General features: G+C 39.8%; 1 protein-coding gene across 1 annotated transcript in view; it reads right to left on the bottom strand.

Annotated features, from left to right (window-relative positions):
* LOC111158302 (fyn related Src family tyrosine kinase) overlaps positions 1-20957 on the bottom strand; it is a 113168-nt gene that overhangs the window by 31143 nt on the left and 61068 nt on the right. The window contains exon 2 of the mRNA XM_022520254.1: positions 15986-16107. Coding sequence (XP_022375962.1) covers positions 15986-16107 — 122 coding nt within the window. The remainder of the gene's footprint in view (positions 1-15985; positions 16108-20957) is intronic.

Below are 20957 nucleotides of genomic sequence, written 5' to 3'. Positions count from 1 at the left end.
CTGAACCTGTCATTCTCCTTTTGAAAGCTTTCCAAGTGTTTCCTGTTGCCTAAGTTCAGATGCCCCGAGACAGTTCTCTGCTGTACCCTATCTTCAAGGTTTAAACACTTATCTGTAGTTTCGCAAATGCACTATGCTGCTTCCTGTTTTTGTGCATTTGTACAAACCGCTAACTCCAATTAGAATGCCATTCTATTCATGTATTAGAAACAGATTCATTTTTCAAGGCCCCACCCAGGCATCTCCTCCTCTGTTAAGCCTCTTGGTCTAAGCAAGCAGACTGGCTCACTTGGTCCTTCAGATCTCACTCTATATTGACTCCTGCTATTGAATTTATTCCAAAGTGTTGCTCTAATATATTGTTGGAAATCAAGAATTCCTATACCGTCAAAGGTCCTTCCACCTGGATTAAGAATCAAATTGACATGAGACAGATTCACAGGAGAAAAACAGATTTAATATAAGCATACATATGGGGAATTCACATGGACATGGAAATTCCAAAGACAGCCGAGCTAACTGAGGTATATATGTCATTCTGAACTAAAGAGAAGGGGGTAGGGGTCTGAGATTTCAGAGGAAAGAAATGTACTTCACAGAGTGATAAAAAGAGCAGATGCTTCGTAATTAGTTTGCCCTGTCATACAGATGAGTCTCCCAGATAAAATGTATCTTTGTTAATGACCCGTATTCTGGAAAGGCCCAAATTTAGATTCTTCTATGTGCTCAAGGGAGGGACAAAAGTTTCTCTTGAACCCACAGGGTCTCAAGTGCCTTCAGCTCAAAATAATCCACATGCCAAAGTGGCACATTGTGGGGGTGGGGGAGGGCAGGACCTGTCCTGAACCCCTTCAGTATTTACAGTGTACCTCTTCTGTTGGATCCTGAGCCTTCAATTGCATTTATTGCAAAAGGCATGTCAATGAAGTATTCTTTCTTGGCCTTTGCCGTGGCTTCCAATAGGTGTAACATCTTTTCCCATCTCACTGACTTAGGATGTGGCTGTGTGATTCCTTTGGTGTGGGGGCAAACACAATATATGGCACATCCTCACAGAAGCTTTAAGTAATCTGAATAGTTTGCTCTCCTCTTCTTTGCTCTGCCCCCATCTTCTGCTCTGTACTCTGAGAGTGCTGCACCCCACATAGCCACTGCTGCTCCCCGGGCCGGAGTCCCAGCATGAAAGCTGCGTGGACCTGAACCCAGGGCTGGTAACACGGACAGAGCCTTGCCAAGCACAAACAAAGAACAGTGCTCATGCAAATGAGTAAACCACTGAATTTTAGGGGCAAAAACTAGCTAACAGAGGGCATTTTAAAGAAAACGGCATGATTTCTGAGTAATATTTAAAAGATGTCAAAAGATCTCATTTTGAAGGTGGCTACACCTTGCTCACACCAACTTGTGTTACCCTGGCCAAGTAACTTACACTCTCTGACCTCCAATTCCTTCAATTATAAAATGAGTGTTGTGACTAGATGATCTGAAGGTCCTTTTATGTTCAAATTCTCTAATTCTACTGTTCTAGCAGGGAGTTTTACAGTAATAAATATAGTCATTGCAACATCTGAATGTGGTGGAGAAAAATTGTAATTTCTACTTTCTGGAGGGGAAAACTAAGACACAAACTTAAAAAGTTAGATAAAACACAAAAATCCTGGGGGTTCGGCGTTGTGACAAAGCCCCATTCAGGAAAACGTGATGGGTTATACATATTTATATATGATGATAAACATGCTTGATACTTGAGATTCTACCCCATTTGCTGGGCATCCCTCCCACTCCCGGTAGCTCCATTATTGTACCTAATCCTTGTTTTTTACAACCTAAATTACCAAAACTAAAAAAAGAAAAAAAAAATGCTGAAACTACATCACAAATTTCAAAGAGAAAAGAACAAAACCAGTATCTTCTTAGGTCCATCCTACACAGCAATTAACATAGTTTCACGGTCCCTTTGTTATGTCTTGACTACAAGCTGCCAGGGTGGGTCAAATAGTCTGAGAGCTCATTATTGCTCAGGCTTGACTGCTATACAAATACAAATATATTGCTTGCTCTGTGCCAGGCAATATCCTAATACCTTTCCTGTACTATATTAACTCATCTAATCCAAAGAACAGCACCAAGAGGTAAATATTATATATTTTTTAAAGATTTTATTTATTTATTTAAGAGAGAGAACATGAGCCATGGGGCTGGGCGGGGGGCGGGAAGCAGACTCCCCACTCCCCCACTGCCCACTGAGCAGGGAGCCAGATTTGGGGCTGGATCCCAGGACTCCAAGATCATGGCCTGAGCCAAAGGCTGACGCTTAACTGACTGAGCCACCCAGGTGCCCTGGTAGATACTATTGTCAATCCTCATTTTGCTAAAGAGGGAACTGAGGCACAGGGAAGCTGAGTGATTTGCCAAAAGCCACCCCGTATAAAAGGAAGAATCCAAACCCAAACAACCAGGCTACGGAGCTCATAATCACAAACTGTAAAACCTTGAATGGGAGAATCCAACTGAAGCTCTGATTGACCTCATCTTCCCAGCCTAGATATTCTTAGCATAAAATTCTGCTTCCAGATTTCTTTCCAATCGCCAATGTAAAAAGCGATTCTCATTTCTACTCCAACCATCATTATTATGTATAGTAAAACAAAGTGTTTTCCTTGATTTTAATGATTTGCTTACTCTTGTAGAAACCAGAGTAACACAGCAAATATATAAATATCTTTTCTATATGAGCGTGTCTTTTATATTTAGTTGGCACTTGTCTCCCACTGTCAACTAGAATGTACAATTCATGAGAGCAGAGACTGTTGGTCATTGTAGCTCAGCCCTCTGAACACTAACTGCACATAGTGGACATTAAATAAGGATTGATTAAAGAATGAATGAATGAATGAATCACAAGTTCCTGAAGGCCTGGGTTATCATTTTGTTCAGGATTATATACATAATAGATAAACAGAAAATGATGCTTACTAAAATTATATAAAAATATGAATATAACTTTTGTTTATCTCCTTTTATACTTTTGCCTCCTCCATGTTTTACTCCTAGCAAAACATTTTTTAAAGCATCTGAAGGTGATAAGGAGCTAACTCTGCAGAGAGAAGGAATTTAAAGAAAGTTCCTGTCCTGCTAACACAAGTAGGAAAATAAATTTAGTACCTGCCACACATAGGCTTTTAAGACAACAGAACACTTTCTCAGATTGTAGCTTCTGTGCCAAAGTTTCTAACAACTTAATGCAAAGCACGTTTCTAAAATGCATTAGAAATGACTTTGTGATTGATGCGATGCTGATAGTTATAAAGTAGCTAATATGCATATTTCATTTTAAATACATAGTTTAAAATTAGAGCTACTAATTTATTAAATTGGATTGTACTTATTTCATTCACTTATTACATCATGAACACATTTTGGGTAACTATCACCACAAAGTAACTAGGTATCTGAATCATTAAGAAAATTTAAACCTTGGTCAATTTTTTGACATGATTAAAGTAAGATTACTGCCAGTCAGATGTGTTTCCATTTATAGCACAGGCTGCTGAATATATTTAAAAATTGTAAACTTGTTTTGAACTGGAATCGGATATTCTTCACCTTCCTATAAATTAATGGGTCACAAAACCTAAAAACAAAAACAAAAATCTCCTGTACTGTTTCTGTAATGGGACGTTATCTCATGACATGCCACAAGAGGGAGCAAATCCCCAAAGCAAGGGTCTGATTGAAAGCCCTCCAATGGCCCATGCTGCAAAGAGTGCAAGCAGAAAAGAGACAACAGCATAGTGTTTTGGTTTTAAAACAAAGATAGACATAAAGCATTCAGTACTGTAGACAGTGTCTCTGTATAAATACCATATGAAATATGCTGGTTACACTTCTACAGGATTCTTCCTACAGGATTTTTTCAAAAAAATTTTTTTACCACTTTGGAATAACTAAAAGAAATTGATTAATATAAGAATCAGGCAGCCTTGAAATGCAAACATTTAGTTATTCCCTGAAGTATACACTGGACGAGAATGCTCAAGACCAGTGGAAAAGAGGAAGAATTAGAAGGCCTGTGGGTCACTGACTCATTTCCAGAGCCAAGATTAATTTCCTATTCGATCCAAAACTCAACATCATGCCTTCTCAAATGTTCTTCTCTCTGCCTCCTGCTGTCTTTCACTGCTCAGCTTTTCTTTTACTCTTTCCCCTTTACCCCAGTTTGTGATCATTAAGTTTATATGTTATTTGGGCCCAAGATCCAGAGAGACCTGGGTTCAAATCTCAGTTCTGGCATTGTCTTGCTATTCAAAAATAAAACTCATGTCAAATTGATCATGATCACATTTATAATAAACAGTTTACTACCTTGATAGTTACTTAAGCATACCGGTAGTAATGGATGAATTATTTACAGATCTCTACTTTGTCAAAGTGTTCAAAATAATTCCCATTTTCATCTAAGGAGCATCATTTGATTTTTTTCAAAGTAAGAAAGATTCTGAATAATGGCCATTATCTGAACAAAAAAACTAATTTTGTGTGCACTATTTTCCATTTACTTCTACTCACTATTAGGTAGTGCTGACTGTTGTCTGATTCCCCGTAATGCCCTCCCTTCTTAGTCCAGGAAATAATTGTTCTCTTCTCTGGGTTCTAAATGAAATTTGCATATAAGTGCTTTATATGCATAATAATCAAATACTTGTTATAGTCTGAGCTGGTTGCTTATACAGTTATGCCACACAACATACACAAAAGAAAGGTTCATGATGAATGGGTTAATGAATGAATCAATGAATAAATGATTTAAAATAGTTCAAAATAAATATTCCTCCCAATATTTTCTTTAAAGATTTTATTTATTTATTTGACAGACAGAGATCACAAGTAGGCAGAGCAGCAGTGGGGGGGGGGGGCGGTGCAGAGAAGCAGGCTCCCTGCTGAGCAGAGAACCCGGGCTCAATCCCAGGACCCTAAGACCATGACCTGAGCCTAAGGCAGAGGCTTAACCCACTGAGCCACCCAGGTGCTCCCCTCCCAATATTTTTTAAAATTGCTTTTCTATATAAAGAAAAGCGAAGGGCACCTGAATGGCTCAGTAGGTTGAGTGTCCAACTCTTGATTTTGGCTCAGGTCATGATCTCAGGGTCCTAGGATCAAGATTCTTAGCAAGGAATCTTCTTGTCTTCCTCTCCCTTTGCTCCATGCCCCCCACCCCAGGCTCTTTCTCTTTCACTCTCTTTCTCAAACAAATAAATAAATCTTTTTTTTAAAGAAGAAAGCAAGGCAAAAAAAAAAAATAGTAGCAAACTATTAAAATGATTCAACCTTTAGTAAACATTTATCAAAAAGATTTTCTACATGCAACACACTGCTAAGTCTTAAAGTACCTTGCTCATTTCAGAAAGTAAAAAAAAAAAAAAAATAGGAAGGGGGGAAGTGCAAGGAATGGTCATGTAATAGCTGGTATTCACCTTGCAGGAAGCACTGTTTGACTACAGAGACTAGGAAAGATTAGGCTGGGAGACGGCTTTGAGCAGTTCTATGAAGGGCCAAAATGTCAAGGTAGATAAAAATTTATGGGGTATGCAAAGAAGAGTTATCAAAGGCTTTGACTCTTCTAGATAAAAGAGACTAATGAGATACAATAACCAAATGCAATGCATGATCATCTATTGCATCAAAACACAAATAAATAAACAAAGGGCTAGCAAGGACACTAGGAGAGATTTGAGTACATACTCTGTAATAGATAATATTGTTCTATCAGTGTGAAATTTCTTGAGTTTAATAACGGTATTGTGGTAATATAAAAGTGTGAACTTATTCCTAGGACATGCATACTAATACTAAAGGATTTAAAGGTGAAATAACATGATATCTGCAACTTCTATATAAATGTCTATATAAAGAGACATATATCAATATATGAATGATGGCGAGAAAGTAAATGTCACAAAGTATTACAACTGGTGGATTAGAGTGAAGGTACAGAGTTACCTTTTTAACTTCATCAATAAGATTAGGGGGAAGACTTTATATTGTGGGCCTTTATTTATTTGTCTTTGATCAGTGGTAAATTTTTTTTTTTGTTTTAAATGTTTATATTGAGTTTTGGTGTGGGAAAAGAATGGTGTGGAAAAGAATTCTGAAACCAACTCAATCTTCATTCCTTTGAAATTATTTTTTTCCTAGATGCTCACAGAATTCTTGGTTTACACTGATACTAAATTATTTTGAAAAGATACATTAGTTAAGGATCTTTTACATGCAACAATGTAAGTTCTTTTAATTGACAAGCACAGATTATTTTTCTTTAATTCAGGAAAGTTTTCTTCTACTGCATATTTAACTGTTGCTTGCATTTAATTATTCTTATAAATTTCAAGAAAAGTCTCCTGTTTGTGCATTATTTGCCCTCACAAATTTTCATATGTTTCTTCTGTCTCTGAGAGCATCTCAAGTATCCCTTTACATCCTGAAAGTGACAGTTTTGCTGTTTGGTATCTCTATCTTTTGCCTTTTTGTGTTGCTTCTGATGCCTAATTTCTTGGAACTTGTATTTTCTTGAATTTTATAATTGCAAATCAAATGCTTTCAAGAATTTTCTTCTGTTCCTTTTAGTGAATATGTCTCCAAAAGATGACTTTTCTCTACATCTTCAGATTATCATTTATCATCTCTTATACTATTATTTTTTCCCAAACCACATTTTACAGAAAAAGAAATGGTTCTCTATAATCAAGTGGTTTGGGAAACTCTGGGTTGAAAAGTTAGGCTTCTTTGCTGTAGGGCTTCTAAGACTTGAATGTGCTTTGTTGAGTCAGGGCACAGACAATGTAATACGAGGTGTTCTTCAAATGCATTTTAACCCCTAAGCCTGTTCTATGGGCCACTCTCGGCTTATTAAAGACCTCACCTGCTGGAATAGAAGCTGGGAAAATTTGTTACTGGGTATACAGACTCTCATTACTTCTATTTCTCCCCCCCCCCCCCCCCATTATACGCAATGAAAAGAAACTTGGCATTTCAAAAAAAAAAAAAGTGCACTGGTCCTCCTCTCCATCCAGTTGAAGGTGTGTATGTTTCCTTCTCAGGGCACACGCGTCAGGGCTGCTAATGCACCAAGCCTCAGAGCAGATTGCCAGTGTTCACTAGTTGTTCAGCCCTCGTGGCTTTGCTGGAAGAAAGGTGGATCCTCTGTACCCCCGGCATACCTGCTGACTGTAAGGAACAGAATGCAAGTCCTTGATGGATGCTTGTCTGCCCCTCGAATTCACCTGCTGAAGCCCTAATCCCCAGGATGATGCTATGAGGAAGTGGGTTTGGGGAGGTGCTTAAATATAGATAAGGCCGTGAAGGTGGAATCGTCATAAAGGGACAGGGCCTTCAGAAGGAGGGGACAAGACCAGAACTCACACGCCATCTCTCTCTCTGCCATGCAAGGATACAGCGAGAAGGCAGCCGGCTACAAACCAGGAACTCTCCTCATCAGACATTCAATCTGCCGGCACCTTGATCTTGGAATTCCCAGACTCCAGAACTGTGAGAAACAAATGCTTGCTGTTTTAAACCACCCAGTCTATGGTACTCTGTTTAACCAGAAGAATGGGTGACATACACATCACAAGAGAGAAGGATTCTCATTTCTTTCTTTCTGTAGGTTAAATTCACCCAATTTGCAACACAATGTCATTGCCTGTCAACTTCCATCTTTATAACATTCACTATGTGGCAAGTGGCTGTCCCCTATGGATGCAGAAAATGTGGGGGGCGACCAATGGATGCCAAGGGAAGACCCAAACCAGTAAGTCATTCCACTCAGGAGAGCAGTGGCTGCTTGGTTTCCTGGTCGCCGCATGTCCTGCCTCTCGGAGACAGAAACACACCCTGAGCACAGGTCAGAGCCTCCCCACTCCTTCTTCGTGGAGCCCTGACCTGCTGTGAAAGTCGGAATCTGCTCTAGCCACTTCTACGGCATTTCAGCAACATTCACACTGAAGGCAGGAGAGTATCCATCCAGAGTCTAACAAGACAGGCTCAGTTTATAGAGCTGCTCTGATCTGTATCTCGTATGTATTTTGTTGTTTTTTTTTTTTTTAAGATTTATTTATTTGAGAGACAGAGACAGAGGGAGTGTACGAGCACGAGTTGGGGAGGGGCAGAGGGAGAGGAAGAAGCGGTCTCCCTGCTGAGCAGAGAGCACAAAGCAGGGGTCCATTCCAGGACCCTGAGGTCATGACCTGAGCCAAAGTCAGCTGCTTAACCAACTGAGCCACCCAGGTGACCTTTTACGTATATTCTTAAATAGAAAACAAGAGGATGCTAACTCAAATCATTCTTAGCTAGCTAATATGTCCATCTAGAACAAAATGGGACAAAATGTAAATAAAGAATCAGTTTAATTTGGCAACTAATAAAATGAAAAAAATAACAGAATGTAATACACTTTGTATTACAAAAAGGTAGCAATTTCACCAACCTCCACATGACTTAGCAACTTCCCACTGATTTATTTAATATCTGGAATTCATTATTATAACATTACATTCAAAAAGTAGTAATAATATGCATTATTTTTTGTGTTTTCCTCTATACAGCTCAAAATATTCACACAGAAAGGGCTTTTTTTTTTAAATAAATGAAATAAGGTAAGCAAAACCAGAAACTAAAATTTAGATGAATTAGTATGTGGTGTACAGAGACAAGTGGAAAGAAGAAAAAAAATAGAATGCAAGCAGCCTAAAGAATACTGTGTCTTCTAGAAATGTTAGGCATAGATTTTCAATAAGACAGAAGATTTCTCCATGAGCCAGGGCCCTAGAGAAAAGGTTCTCTGCCTGTGCATCTGTGTGTATATGTATACGTACAGACATAAACACAAACACACAAATACGTACGAGATAATAAAATGTTAATTTAAGTTTATAGAGTATTTAAAACATTTGAAATATAATTTATCAGTAGTAATGTTAAGAAAAGGAAATGTTAAGAAATGCCATAACTCACCAAAAAAAGCCACTTGCTATTATAGGCAATGATATTTGCAATTAAGCTGAATACAACTAAATTATGACTTTAATTAAAAGGCATTTTCTAAGATGGCACCAACATGTTTAAAATTTAATACATTTTATATGAGATACTGGAGTTATTAACATAAAAATTTCTTTCTGCAGCATGTGCACTTTTTGAAAAGCAAAACATCTTTAACCAATATCAAAATGCTCCCAGAATCCATAGAAGTTTCATTGCATAATAAATTCAAGGAGCAATTTTCTCCAACCTTTAATCCTGACTCCTACTTGGGATATACAATTGTATTTACATTCATGGCTAATAGTAAAAGGGCTGTTGACGCACTCTTGTGGCCACTATGTCCACATTAATTTTAAATGAAAAATGAATGGATGGCTCAGGGGACCTGTATGAAACACACGCCCTCTTGCCATTGGGCCAGCAACAGATGAGCAGAGCCAGCAGATCTCAAGATGTCTGGGCGTAATAACAGCTCTTCCGTCCGTGGAAGTGAGTTTGGGTCTGAACCCTGGGCGGGGCAGAGACAGAGGCCACACTACAAGTGTTGTCCTTTTCCAATTTTGTCTCTGTCTACAAAAGTCTTATTACCTGGAAACAAGAGACAGAGGCCACACTACAAGTGTTGTCCTTTTCCAATTTTGTCTCTGTCTACAAAAGTCTTATTACCTGGAAACAACCTGTCAAGGTGAGAAATAGTCTGTCGAAAATAAGCCTGAAGCACAGCAAATAGGATTATTTGTGATTATGCATGGTCCAGCCTTCAGAGGTAGAAGAAAGTGACAATGGCCTTGCTTATCTCTGCTCCTGGTGGGCTGTAGGGTAAGGAGGGGAGTGTGTGAGCATCTCCTGGCTTTGCAAATGATACAACAAATGTGGAGATAGGAAAAACGTAACGGAAGCAAAAAACGTGTGTGTCTTCTGCTCAAGGGGTTTACCATCTGGTTTGAGAAGCACATGTCTACCTACAGTGAAAGAGGTGCTCATAAACACAAATGAATCTTGGAATATGAAAGTTCAATGTGAAGGACAGACACAAGGTCACCACAAAAGGGTGAGCATCTTTCCCTGGAGAAGCTGCTTTTGAGTTACCGACTCATTATTAGCCTTTGAGTTACCCTCAGAATTAATTTATAAGAAATGCAGAAATATTTACAAAGTTGTATCACTTTGTACCCACGGTATCACTCAGGCTAAGGGTCCATGTTATTCAGAAAGTAGCAACAGATAACTCCAGCCACTTTCCAGCGTCAAAGCTACTCTCAATGCGCAAACACACAGTCGCCCCGGCTAAGGGCGTCTAACAAAAGTGATATCCCTTCTATGAAACACTTCTACCCTTTGTGCAATACTTTAGTCAAGGTCAATCTATTACTCTGAAGGGCAAAAACATTGATTTGGTTCCAATTATATCAGTATATTTACTTTAAAATTAAAATATGTCGCTATGGAGGCTTAGCTTGTGTTCTTTTTTTAAATTGACATAATGTATTATTTGTTTAAGGGGTACAGGTCTGTTATCTTATATTCTTAAGAAGGGACCTCACAGCAATCATAAAGTATCGTGCAAGTCGTGCATGTTCCATGAGACGGATATGTTCCCTGTAATGGAAATTTGTCACAGTACGTACTCTGCTCAAATTCAACAGAAACAAGTCAGAAATGAAATAATGGCTACTTGTATGTCCACCATATGTCCATTGCCTCAAACACCTCTAAGCATTCTTGCCTTGGTCTTTTCTCCTCTCTCACTGTAAGCCATCTCCTACATATCTTATCTTGATACTAACCCCCCTCACTCAAGTCAAAGACCCAAGAGTCAGCCTAGATTCTACATCCGATGGTACCCTAATTCTGATCGAATTCTGATCGGCCGCCCACTCCTGTCAGTTCCATCTTCTAAATATTTCTCACCTCTCTTTCCTACTCTCTATTTGCCATACTTCTGCTCTGCTTCAGGCTGTCATCTGTGGAGATAAGCAGGATTCTCTAGTGAAGAACCCTAGGAGCTCATTCTTGATTGTGTGGCAAGGACCCACTGGGCCTGTTTCACTGTCACCCTCTATCAGATGGAGGGGCTGCACCTGAACTCCACTTCCAAGAGATCCCATGGTTTCCTTGGACGAAAAAGGAGCTGCAGTTTCCCACCGTGCCCAAAGCCCATAGGTGCTGAGATTTCCAAATAACCTGGCAAATAGTTGATAAAAAGCCAGACTGCTCAACACCAAGGCAAAAACTGCTGTTGTGGGTCCTCGGGCGATTCCCACACTTGCCCCATAAGAAAAGCACAGCAATAGACAGGCCGTGTGGCTTCTAGGCATGCCCTGTGCCAGAGCAGAGCCTCAGTGGAATGCCCTGAGCTTGGGTCCCATTGCCCCGCTGTGTGGGATGATGATGAACTCTGACGCCTTGCACACACCTAGGATTTCAAACAGGGATGAGAGATGCCACTGTCGTTTGCCCTGTCACTCCTCCGAAGACTATCATCTATAAACCTTGTCCCTTCTCCACATGCTCTCAAAGGTCAGACCAGGTCACTTTCTGCCTAAAACTTCCCCTGTAGAACAAGGTCCAAATTCCTCACATGGTATACAAGGCCCTGAATAGTGTAGCTCCACCTTTCTTTTCCAGGCTCATTTTCTACCATTCCTCCTCTCCTCTCCTCTTCTCCATTCCCACTACACACACGCACACACATACACACAGAAACACACACACACACCACAGACATAAAACCCTGTGCACTTGCCTTTCTACACTGCTACCTGGCAACAGAAATTGGGCCAGAACACAAATGCTTCCTCCTCTGTGAAACCTCCTTGCCCCCCTCGTTAGAGATGGGTCCCTGTCCCCACCGCTCTCACTAGATAGCTGTTATAATCTTCCCAAAGACTGGGTCCTGGGACTGTGCCTTGTTGTCTTTACTGCCCTTCACTGAGCAAAGGCCTGGCCCATGGTAAGCACTTGAATATTTGTTGGAGAAATAAGCAAATATATAAATAAATGATGTCAATTCCTTAAGGCATCTCCCTGAATACCGCTGATGGGCTTTTTTGCTTTGGGTCCTCGATGTCGTCATTTTTCAACTATTTCAGTCTGTTATCGCTTGCTCTTGAAAGGGTTTCACTGACGATGAATCTGGGATCCCCTCTACTACTCTGGAGGTTTCTATATGCAGCATTGCCCAAAGTAAAATGACAATGTGTAATGCAGAGTCTCTTCTGAAAAACCTACCTACAGCTCAGTTTTAGCCCTCTAAGTGTGTTTTCTTCAAACTGTATTTTAAACAATAATATAAATGTGTATAGAACTCCAAACATCAACTTAATATTAATGGTGATAACAATAATGGTTGCCTTTCAAGGACTCGACTGAAGTAAAAAAATAACCAAGCAAGTTGATGTGCAATTGAAATTTTATATTTTTCATCAGAAAAACAATTGACTATCCGTGACAAACAACAGTAAGGCTACTAAAACTACCTGTCATGCATCTAATGAAGACAGATTCTCTGGCGACCACATATAATATGTAATATCCAAAAGTGCTGCTGTAATTCACAGCTAATTAGTGTCTTGCCATTAAGAGAAGTGTCACGGCCCTAACTCTCTTTCCAGATCTACTCAGACCTCCTAAGAGCAGACAGCCATGCAAGGATCACAACAAGCCAATTAGCTCCCACCCAACCCTGGGCTGCCACTTCTCCAGCCCGCCCCAGCGTCCATAAATCACACTCCGTCATGAAGCTCTTCTGACAGCTGCAAGCCGTTGCTGCCGAAGGAATAAAGACAAGACTTCCAAGGAAAACGTGTGTGGGAAAGACAGAGCTAGAAAGGGGGTATTATTTGCCTTCCTTTGGCAGCAGAGCAGTCAGCAAAATGGAAGACCATCAATTCAGGCTGATTAAGGGGACAACTGCACTAAGAAATCAATCCATGGTCTATCGGAAGATCCTCAGTGGTAATCAACCATCAGCAGTGGGGTCGGTTGTTTGTGTGTTTGTTTTAATGTAGACATATTGAAGACCTTTTTCGTTCCATTTTTCTCTTGGATAGCCCTCCTTCTGGCTAATAAGAAAATGTTCCTTTCAGTAGAGTATAATGGTCCGCATTTACTTTGTCCCCCAGTGAATACACAGCAATCAGATAATTTGTTTGAAAGACTCTAAATTGTTTGACTTCATTCAAAAAGAATCTATAATGATATCCTGGTTTCCAAGCAAGGCCTACAAAGCTTCCTAAATCCATAAGCAAGCGCTAGAGTATTCTCAGCACATAAAAGCCAATATCCTTGTAATTTTGTTCTAAGCCTGTAAAGCTGTTTTGTTCCATAATATTCTACTTAGAAAGTGTTCAGAATAGTCACTGCAGCCTGGGCATCATTCAAAGATATGACTCAAGTTGTTCTACTTTTAGTTTGTTTTCCTCATGGAAATCTTCTTCTATATGTTTAATGCTAATCTAAAACATTTAATCTAGCTTTTAGCTAAATAATGATTACCTGAATTTGCATATAAATATTGGGAAAGTCAAATAAACAAATGGATACATTTAAATTGGGAATTCTCTTCTATCTCTTATCATGAAGCATAGAGATTTCCAAAAGACTTGTTTTTTCTTCCTTGGAGTATAACATTCTCATGGAAATCTTCCAATATTTATCTATAAGGATGTTCATGGCATCATACTTTATAACAGCAAAAAAACTAAAAAATACATAAAACATGAAATAGGTTAAATGATGAAATTCCCATACAATGGAAGGTTATGTGGTTTCTAAACATAATGATGTAGAAGGATATGAAAGAACATGCAAAATTGTTCACAGGACACTGAGAGACAAATAAGAAAAATGCAGCCTAGGTCCACTGTGTGTGTGTGCACACACAAATATGTGTGTATGTATATATAAATACAGATAGCATATATACACACTCATATCTATATTTATATTTTTTTCTTTACAAGATGATCTCCATTTATTTTCTGAATACAAGTGTGTGTTTGTTGGGGCACCTGGGTGGCTCAATGGGTTAAGCCTCTGCCTTCAGCTCAGGTCATGATCTCAGGGTCCTGGGATCGAGCCCCACATCGGGCTCTCTGCACAGCAGGGAGCCTGCTTCCCCCTCTCTCTCTGCCTGCCTCTCTGCCTACTTGTGATCCCACTCTCTCTATCAAATAAATAAATTTTAAAAAAAATGTGTGTTTGTTTAAATATACTTACAGGTGAAGTACAGAAAAAAGCTTGCCAGGAAAGGTATTTAGATATGAAAAATGTATCTTCAGAAAGTGATATTTTTTATTCTTCTTTGAGCTTCTCTATTTATATAACAATGCTAATATTCCTTTCATGATCAGAAAAAAGTTATTAGGTCTAATAAAATATTCATGTATGTCACCCAGGTGTGGATAGGTGTGCCCTAGTATGAAGTCACAGGCTAATGGGGCATCACTGTCAGTCATGATACTGTTTCATTATCACCTTGGGCATAAGCAAGATTAGGAAGGTCAGAGGTACATTCCAGAAATGGTAATCAGAACAGCATCCCCTACACACGGTTGGACATGAAGCCAAACAATCTGAGAACACCATATGAACTTGGTGCAGGACGAGGCAGGGGCTGAAGGATGGAGCCTCTGAATAAAGGTGCTTCAACACCACTGCCCTTACTCCTTTCCAGATCCCACCCATCTGCCCCAATATTTGGGACTGCCTGGTGTGAGTAAGAAAAATGGGTCCCAAACACACACAGTCTGGCCTGAGTTCAGATCTAATCAAAGTTCCTAGGATATGTTGAGCTCAGGGCTTGCTTCCCTGGTGCACCATGAAGGCTGTCCTGACCTCAGCTCAGTGAGCTAGGCGGACACAATAAGGTACGTAGGCATTGTGTTCAATAAACATTTACTGCAGGGCAATAACGATAAAGGAAGGCAAAATCCTTTCCCCCAAAAGGTTTATATCTAGTCATAGTGCACACTTTAAAGCGGACAATAGCACAAGATGGGCCTGGGCAAAACAGAAGTCAGAGCAGAGCAAGGAGAGAAAAAGTGTCACATGACAGATGGTCTGGTTGGTCTTTAAGAAAGGACATTCTGTAGCCTTGCAACATACACCAAGAAACAAATTCTTCAAACATTTATTCATTTATTTTAGAGAGAGAGCATGAGCAAGAGGAGGGGCAGAAGGAGAGAGAGAGAGAATCCCAAGCAGACTCCCCGCTGAGTATGGAGTCTGACCCAGGAAGGAGGTTAAGGGGCTCCATCTCATGAACCCCAAGATCAAGACTTGAGCCAAATCCAAGAGCCAGACATTTAACCAACTGAGCCACCCAGGTGCCCCAAGAAACATAGATTCTTGAAGGCAGAGACATGCATGTAAGCACCTGTAACTATTAAAGGCCATTCCCAGGTCTTTCTTCCTTCCTAAGAAAATGTAAAGTAAACACATATTTTAGTCTTAGTTAGAAAACTACATTTGGCTAAATTTTACATGTCATGGAGTTAACTAAATCCAACTGCATCCAGCATTTCAATTCTTTTTTTTTTTTTTTTTAATTTATTTACTGGGCAAAGACAAATGAAACACAAAAAGTCAAACTGTATCGGGGAAAGAACAATTTTTGACAACAGCGTAGTTTTCACTTTGGGCTTATCATTTCCCTAGAAAGACAGACCCCTAGATAATGCAAAAGTGAGAAAATGCAGCCTGATCCATATGGTTGTCATTTCATATCCAGAGCGCACATATTTGCTTACAGAGAGTCCTATCACAGACAGAAACTGCTTGCTAATTTCTGCATTACTCTTGGGTAGTTCAGATTTAATTTGGCACTTATTATGAACATAAGAAATAAGGCAAATTTCAAATTAACCTGTCCATGCTCACACAGCAGGTTCATTACTACAGACTCTCAAACCCACACTTAAATCACACAAAACAATGCCCATACCTGAAAGGGCAAACTCTCCTTTCTGGCTTTCACTCTCTCTGATTAGAAAGGCACCGGTCTGATTTTCTGAATATAATAGTTGTTTTTCTGCGTCTGTTCTCTTGATTGCTCCAAAGAACCACCTAAAAAAGAGACAGATGTAAACTTTAATCAACCCATCAACAGTCATTTTTTAAGGAGCAGGAAGTTTGGCAAGAAAGTATTCTTTTTTTTTTTTTTTTTAAAGATTTTATTTATTTATTTGAGAGAGAGACAGTGAGAGAGAGCATGAGCGAGGAGAAGGTCAGAGAGAGAAGCAGACTCCCCATGGAGCTGGTAACCCGATGCGGGACTCGATCCCAGGACTCCCAGGATCACGACCTAAGCCGAAGGCAGTGGTCCAACCAACTGAGCCACCCAGGCGTCCCCTTACCAGGAGTCTTTTAAGAATTACAGAATAGGGATTTGGCTGATGCCTGCTACTACATCCCTTCTCACATCTGAGTTCTATTCTGTCTGAGAGGTAATGTGTCCTCCTGTCAAGTTCAAAGCCTCCGGGGTGGACCCACCACATTAGCCTGCTGGGTTCCATGCTCTATAATTATTCACCATCACCATCAAACTTTCACCGCCTCACCTAACACCTTCTAGGTGCTAGAAGGCAAACACTCCAATCAAAGGAGTCCTACATTTCACATTAAAGTGTGAACAATTAAAGATGTAGTTCTCTGGGCATTAATTTCCCCACCACCACCACCCCACTCCATCCATTACTACCCAATGGCACCATAATATGAGATGATCTTTGCATGCTTAGGAGGAACTTATCAAATATAAAGGAAATTGTCCTTGATGGAGAGATGATGTGAAAAAGATGTTTCCACTTGGGAAGTATCTTCCTAGTGCCTCCCCCCACCTCTCATCTTTACCCTTCCATCCTGAACATTCCAGATATATAAAACTCAGATATTGAACACATTTTTGTGAATATGTTTAATCCCGACAAAGAATTATGGATTTTATTTTATTTTTGAGATTTTATTTATTTATTTGACAGAAAGAGAGAGAGCATAAGCAAGGGGAGTGGCAGGTAGAGGGATAAGTAGGCTCTCTGCTGAGCAAGGAGCCCTCTGCTGATGCGAGGCTCAATCCCAGGAACCTGAGATCATGACCTGAGCTGAAGTCAAGAGTTGGGTGCTTCACTGACTGAGCCACCCAGGCACCCAAGAATTATGGATCTTAACATTGGAACCAGTCTAAGATGTAGATAAAGTCTGTAGACACTAATGTGATCATATGAGGAAGTTGAGAAAGTTGAGAAGTTGAGAAAACTTTATGACGCCTCACTCTAGAGTCACAAAGTTGATCTTTATCATTTAAGATTTTAGGTAAAACATTTTATCTTTCTAGGTATCATCTTTAAAAATGAAGACACTCAAAGAGGGGAAACGTGGGCTTGGGGGAGCTGCAGGCTGAGGGGAGGAAATACAGGCCACCAAAAATTGGCTCCAGTTGGCATGACAGGTCATGGACTGGCTTGACGGGTCATGGATACTGAGGTGTATGAGTCTACTGAGGGTGATACAATCGGAAGGAAGAGGGGAAAGGAAGTAGAAAGAGAGGCACTAAAGCACAATCATTACCCTCTAACAAAGGCAAGGTGCTTGTTTACCATTTTGCCAATCATCAAGTTGGAAATACACAATATTAACTATATCAGTTAGGATATGCCAGGTTATATTAATGAACAATGTTAAAAATCTCCATGGTTTAAGACAACAGAGATCTGTTTTCCCCTTAGCTGCATGTCCATGGAAGGTCACGTGGGCTCTGCTCTAGGTCTGTCTCTAGCTCTACCAGGGCATTTCTATCTCCATGCTTCCACGTTTGCTGAGGCAGGAGTGAAATATGTGGCCAACCACAGGCTGGTTCCTGCAGCTTCTAGTTAAAGTTTCTATACAAGAATGAAACCATTGCAAATAAGTCATATGTTTGGGCCTAAATACAAAAAGAGTAGGAAACACAATCACACCATTCTCCAGAAGCAGAGAGCTGGCATCGTTTGGTAGACGGCACTAAAGACCAGCTCGCTGATTCAATATCAGGGGCCAAATCGATGTCCACAGACTATTGCTTATCTGACGGAAACTATAGCAGGCATGGTGACATTCCGAGGGGCTATTTAATGAATTCACAGAGAAAGAGAAATGCATGTTTTCTATGAGTACAGAAATAAGTCAATAGAACAATGGAAAAAACAACAACAACAACAACAACGACCTCAAACAGACCCAAACACACAAATTAGAGATGAAAGTACAGATTATTCAATAACCAATGTTAGTACCATTAAAAATCCATATGGAAAAAATTAATTGATGCTACTTAGAATATACAACATAGTTTTACGTGGATTAATGACCTAAAGCAAGCTTTAAAACTTTCTGAGGATACCAGACTAGGGAGGGTTTCTTAGAAAAGACAAAAAGAAAAGGACATTAAAAACCTTAAGGGGAAAATATTAATAATATTTCTTATGCCACAATTAAAAGATTATCACAAAATAAAATTAAAATACAAGCCAGAGGGACGCCTGGGTGGCTCAGTCAGTTAAGCGTCTGCCTTCGGCTCAGGTCCTGTTTTCAGGGTCCTGGAATTGAGCCCCACATCAGGCTCCTTGCTCAGCGGGGATCCTGCTTCTCCCTCTCCCACTACCCCAGCTTGTGTCCTCTCTCTCACTGCATCTCACTCTGTCAAATAAATAAAAATAAAATCTTAAAAAAAGAAATACAAGCCACAGACCTGGAGAAAATATTTGCAAAGTATATAACCAAGAAGAGTGTTTGAATTACATAGAGACCTGTAATCAATTAAAAAAAAAAAAAAAAAAAAAAGACAGGGGCACCTGAGTGGCTCTATTGGTTAGGTGCCCACTCTTGATTTTGGCTCAGGTCTTGCCTGGTCTCAGTGGCCATGGGGTCAAGCCCTGCCTTGGGCTCTGTGCTCAGAGGGGGGCTCTGCGCTCAGAGGGGGGCTCTGCTTGGAATTCTGTCCCTCTCCCTCTACTCCACCCCTGCACCGGCGCGCTCTTTCTCTCTCTCTCAAAATAAATAAATAAATCTTTACATACTTCTTAAAGGTTTTATTTATTTCTTTGACAGAGAGAGAGAGAAAAAGAGCACAGGCAAGGGGAGCAGCAGAGGGAGAAGTAGGCTCCCTGCTGAGCAGGGCACCCAGTGCGGGGCTCAATCCCAGAACCCTGGGATCAGGCCCTGAGCTGGAGACAGATGCTTAACCCACTGAGCCACCCAGGCACTCCTAAAAGGAATTTTTTAAAAAGAGACAACACAGTAGAAAAACTGGTGTAGTATATAATTGTACAGTTCATAGAAAAAGAAAATCCAGTAACTAAGAAAAATAAGAAAAGAAGCACAGTCTCTGTCTGTAGCAATACTACGATCTATACCAATAAATATTAAAACAATGAAATTTCACACTTTTCAGGTTAGACAAATTTAAAACTTTCACATTCAGCCATTGGGAAAAATGTGAAACAAGAATTTTCCTACAATACTAGAGGCAATACCCTGTGGTACAACTATTTCAGAGAGCAATCTAGCAATATCTAATAATGGTATTTGTATACCATTCAACTTCACTTCTAGATTATATGTCATATGTGCTCAAGGACACGAATCACAAGAACATTCACTAAAGAATTCTAGCACTGAAACATTGGAAACAACCTAAAAGTCCATTGTAGGGAAAGAGATAAACTTAGTTATAGATATAAGATAGAATAATACACAGCAGATAAAACAAACTGTTGAGGGACTAAAGGGAGTTGAAGAGTTGATACATACTACTGTGATGTCATTGAAGTGAACACATAAAAAACACTATATATTTTCATGGACAGTTGCATGCTGAATGAAAGCCAATAGTTAATAGCTAATAGTATTTTTTTACTCCATTTCCAGAAATGGCAAAATTTCTATGCACCAACATTTCAAGCACATTAGCAGCATGGATCAAATATACTGATTAACCCCATGCATTTCCTTGATTCTGAGTGTATTGATTATGCATCAGCATTAACATGTTTGCTCAAAATATAAATATTTAAACCTTTACAAGAATTACAATTTATCTGGCAGATTAAATTCTTAGAAGTATGATTATATCTCATCTATCTCATCATTCTCAAGAATAAATTCCATTATATATTTCCTATACATATATTACATTTGTATTTTGTATAATCAAATCTATAAATGATGTATTTTCTCTGCCCAATATACGTATAAGCAAGCAGTTTCTGTAAATCAAAGACAGAGTAATTTTACGACATTTGTAGAGAGGAACTCCGTGGTAATTTTTTTAAAACCCTTTTTGTCGGGGTGCCTGGGTGGCTCAGTGGGTTAAAGCCTCTGCCTTCGGCTCAGGTCGTGATCCCAGGGTCCTGGGATCGAGCCCCGCATCGGGCTCTCTGCTTGTCAGAGAGCCTGCTTCCCCTCCTCTCTCTCTGCCTGCCTCTCTACCTACTTGTGATCTCTGTCTATCAAATAAATAAAAATAAATTTAAAAAATAAATAAATAAATAAAAAATAAAACCCATTTTGTCTTGCCAATTTTAGATTCTTACGCACACTCACTTTACAAGGCAAATCACACCAGTATTGACTCCACAGTAACAATGAAATGGATATAAATATTTGACTGGATGCATCAGCTCGCTTAATACCTGGAATTTTTCTTGGCTGAACTACACCAGGAAGTGAATAAAAAGTTGTTTTCTGGATGTAGTGTCATTACAACGCCATCTTTCATACTCCGTGATGACGCAACCACGGAGAACGGTAATTCTTTCCTCCCTCCACATATACGAAAAACATGCCTTCATCTGTGGTCTGAGCCTGTGGCAAAACTGTCATTTTTCTCCATTCTGCCTGTTAGAGCCCCAGTTGGCCCCATTCCGGAGGGTCACGCACAC

Source organism: Enhydra lutris, unplaced genomic scaffold (genome assembly GCF_002288905.1).
Source record: "Enhydra lutris kenyoni isolate GAN:26980312 unplaced genomic scaffold, ASM228890v2 scaffoldscaffold58, whole genome shotgun sequence".
NCBI lineage: Eukaryota > Metazoa > Chordata > Mammalia > Carnivora > Mustelidae > Enhydra > Enhydra lutris.
Note: the sequence above shows the minus strand (reverse complement) of the source record. Positions and strands in the feature narration are given on the sequence as shown.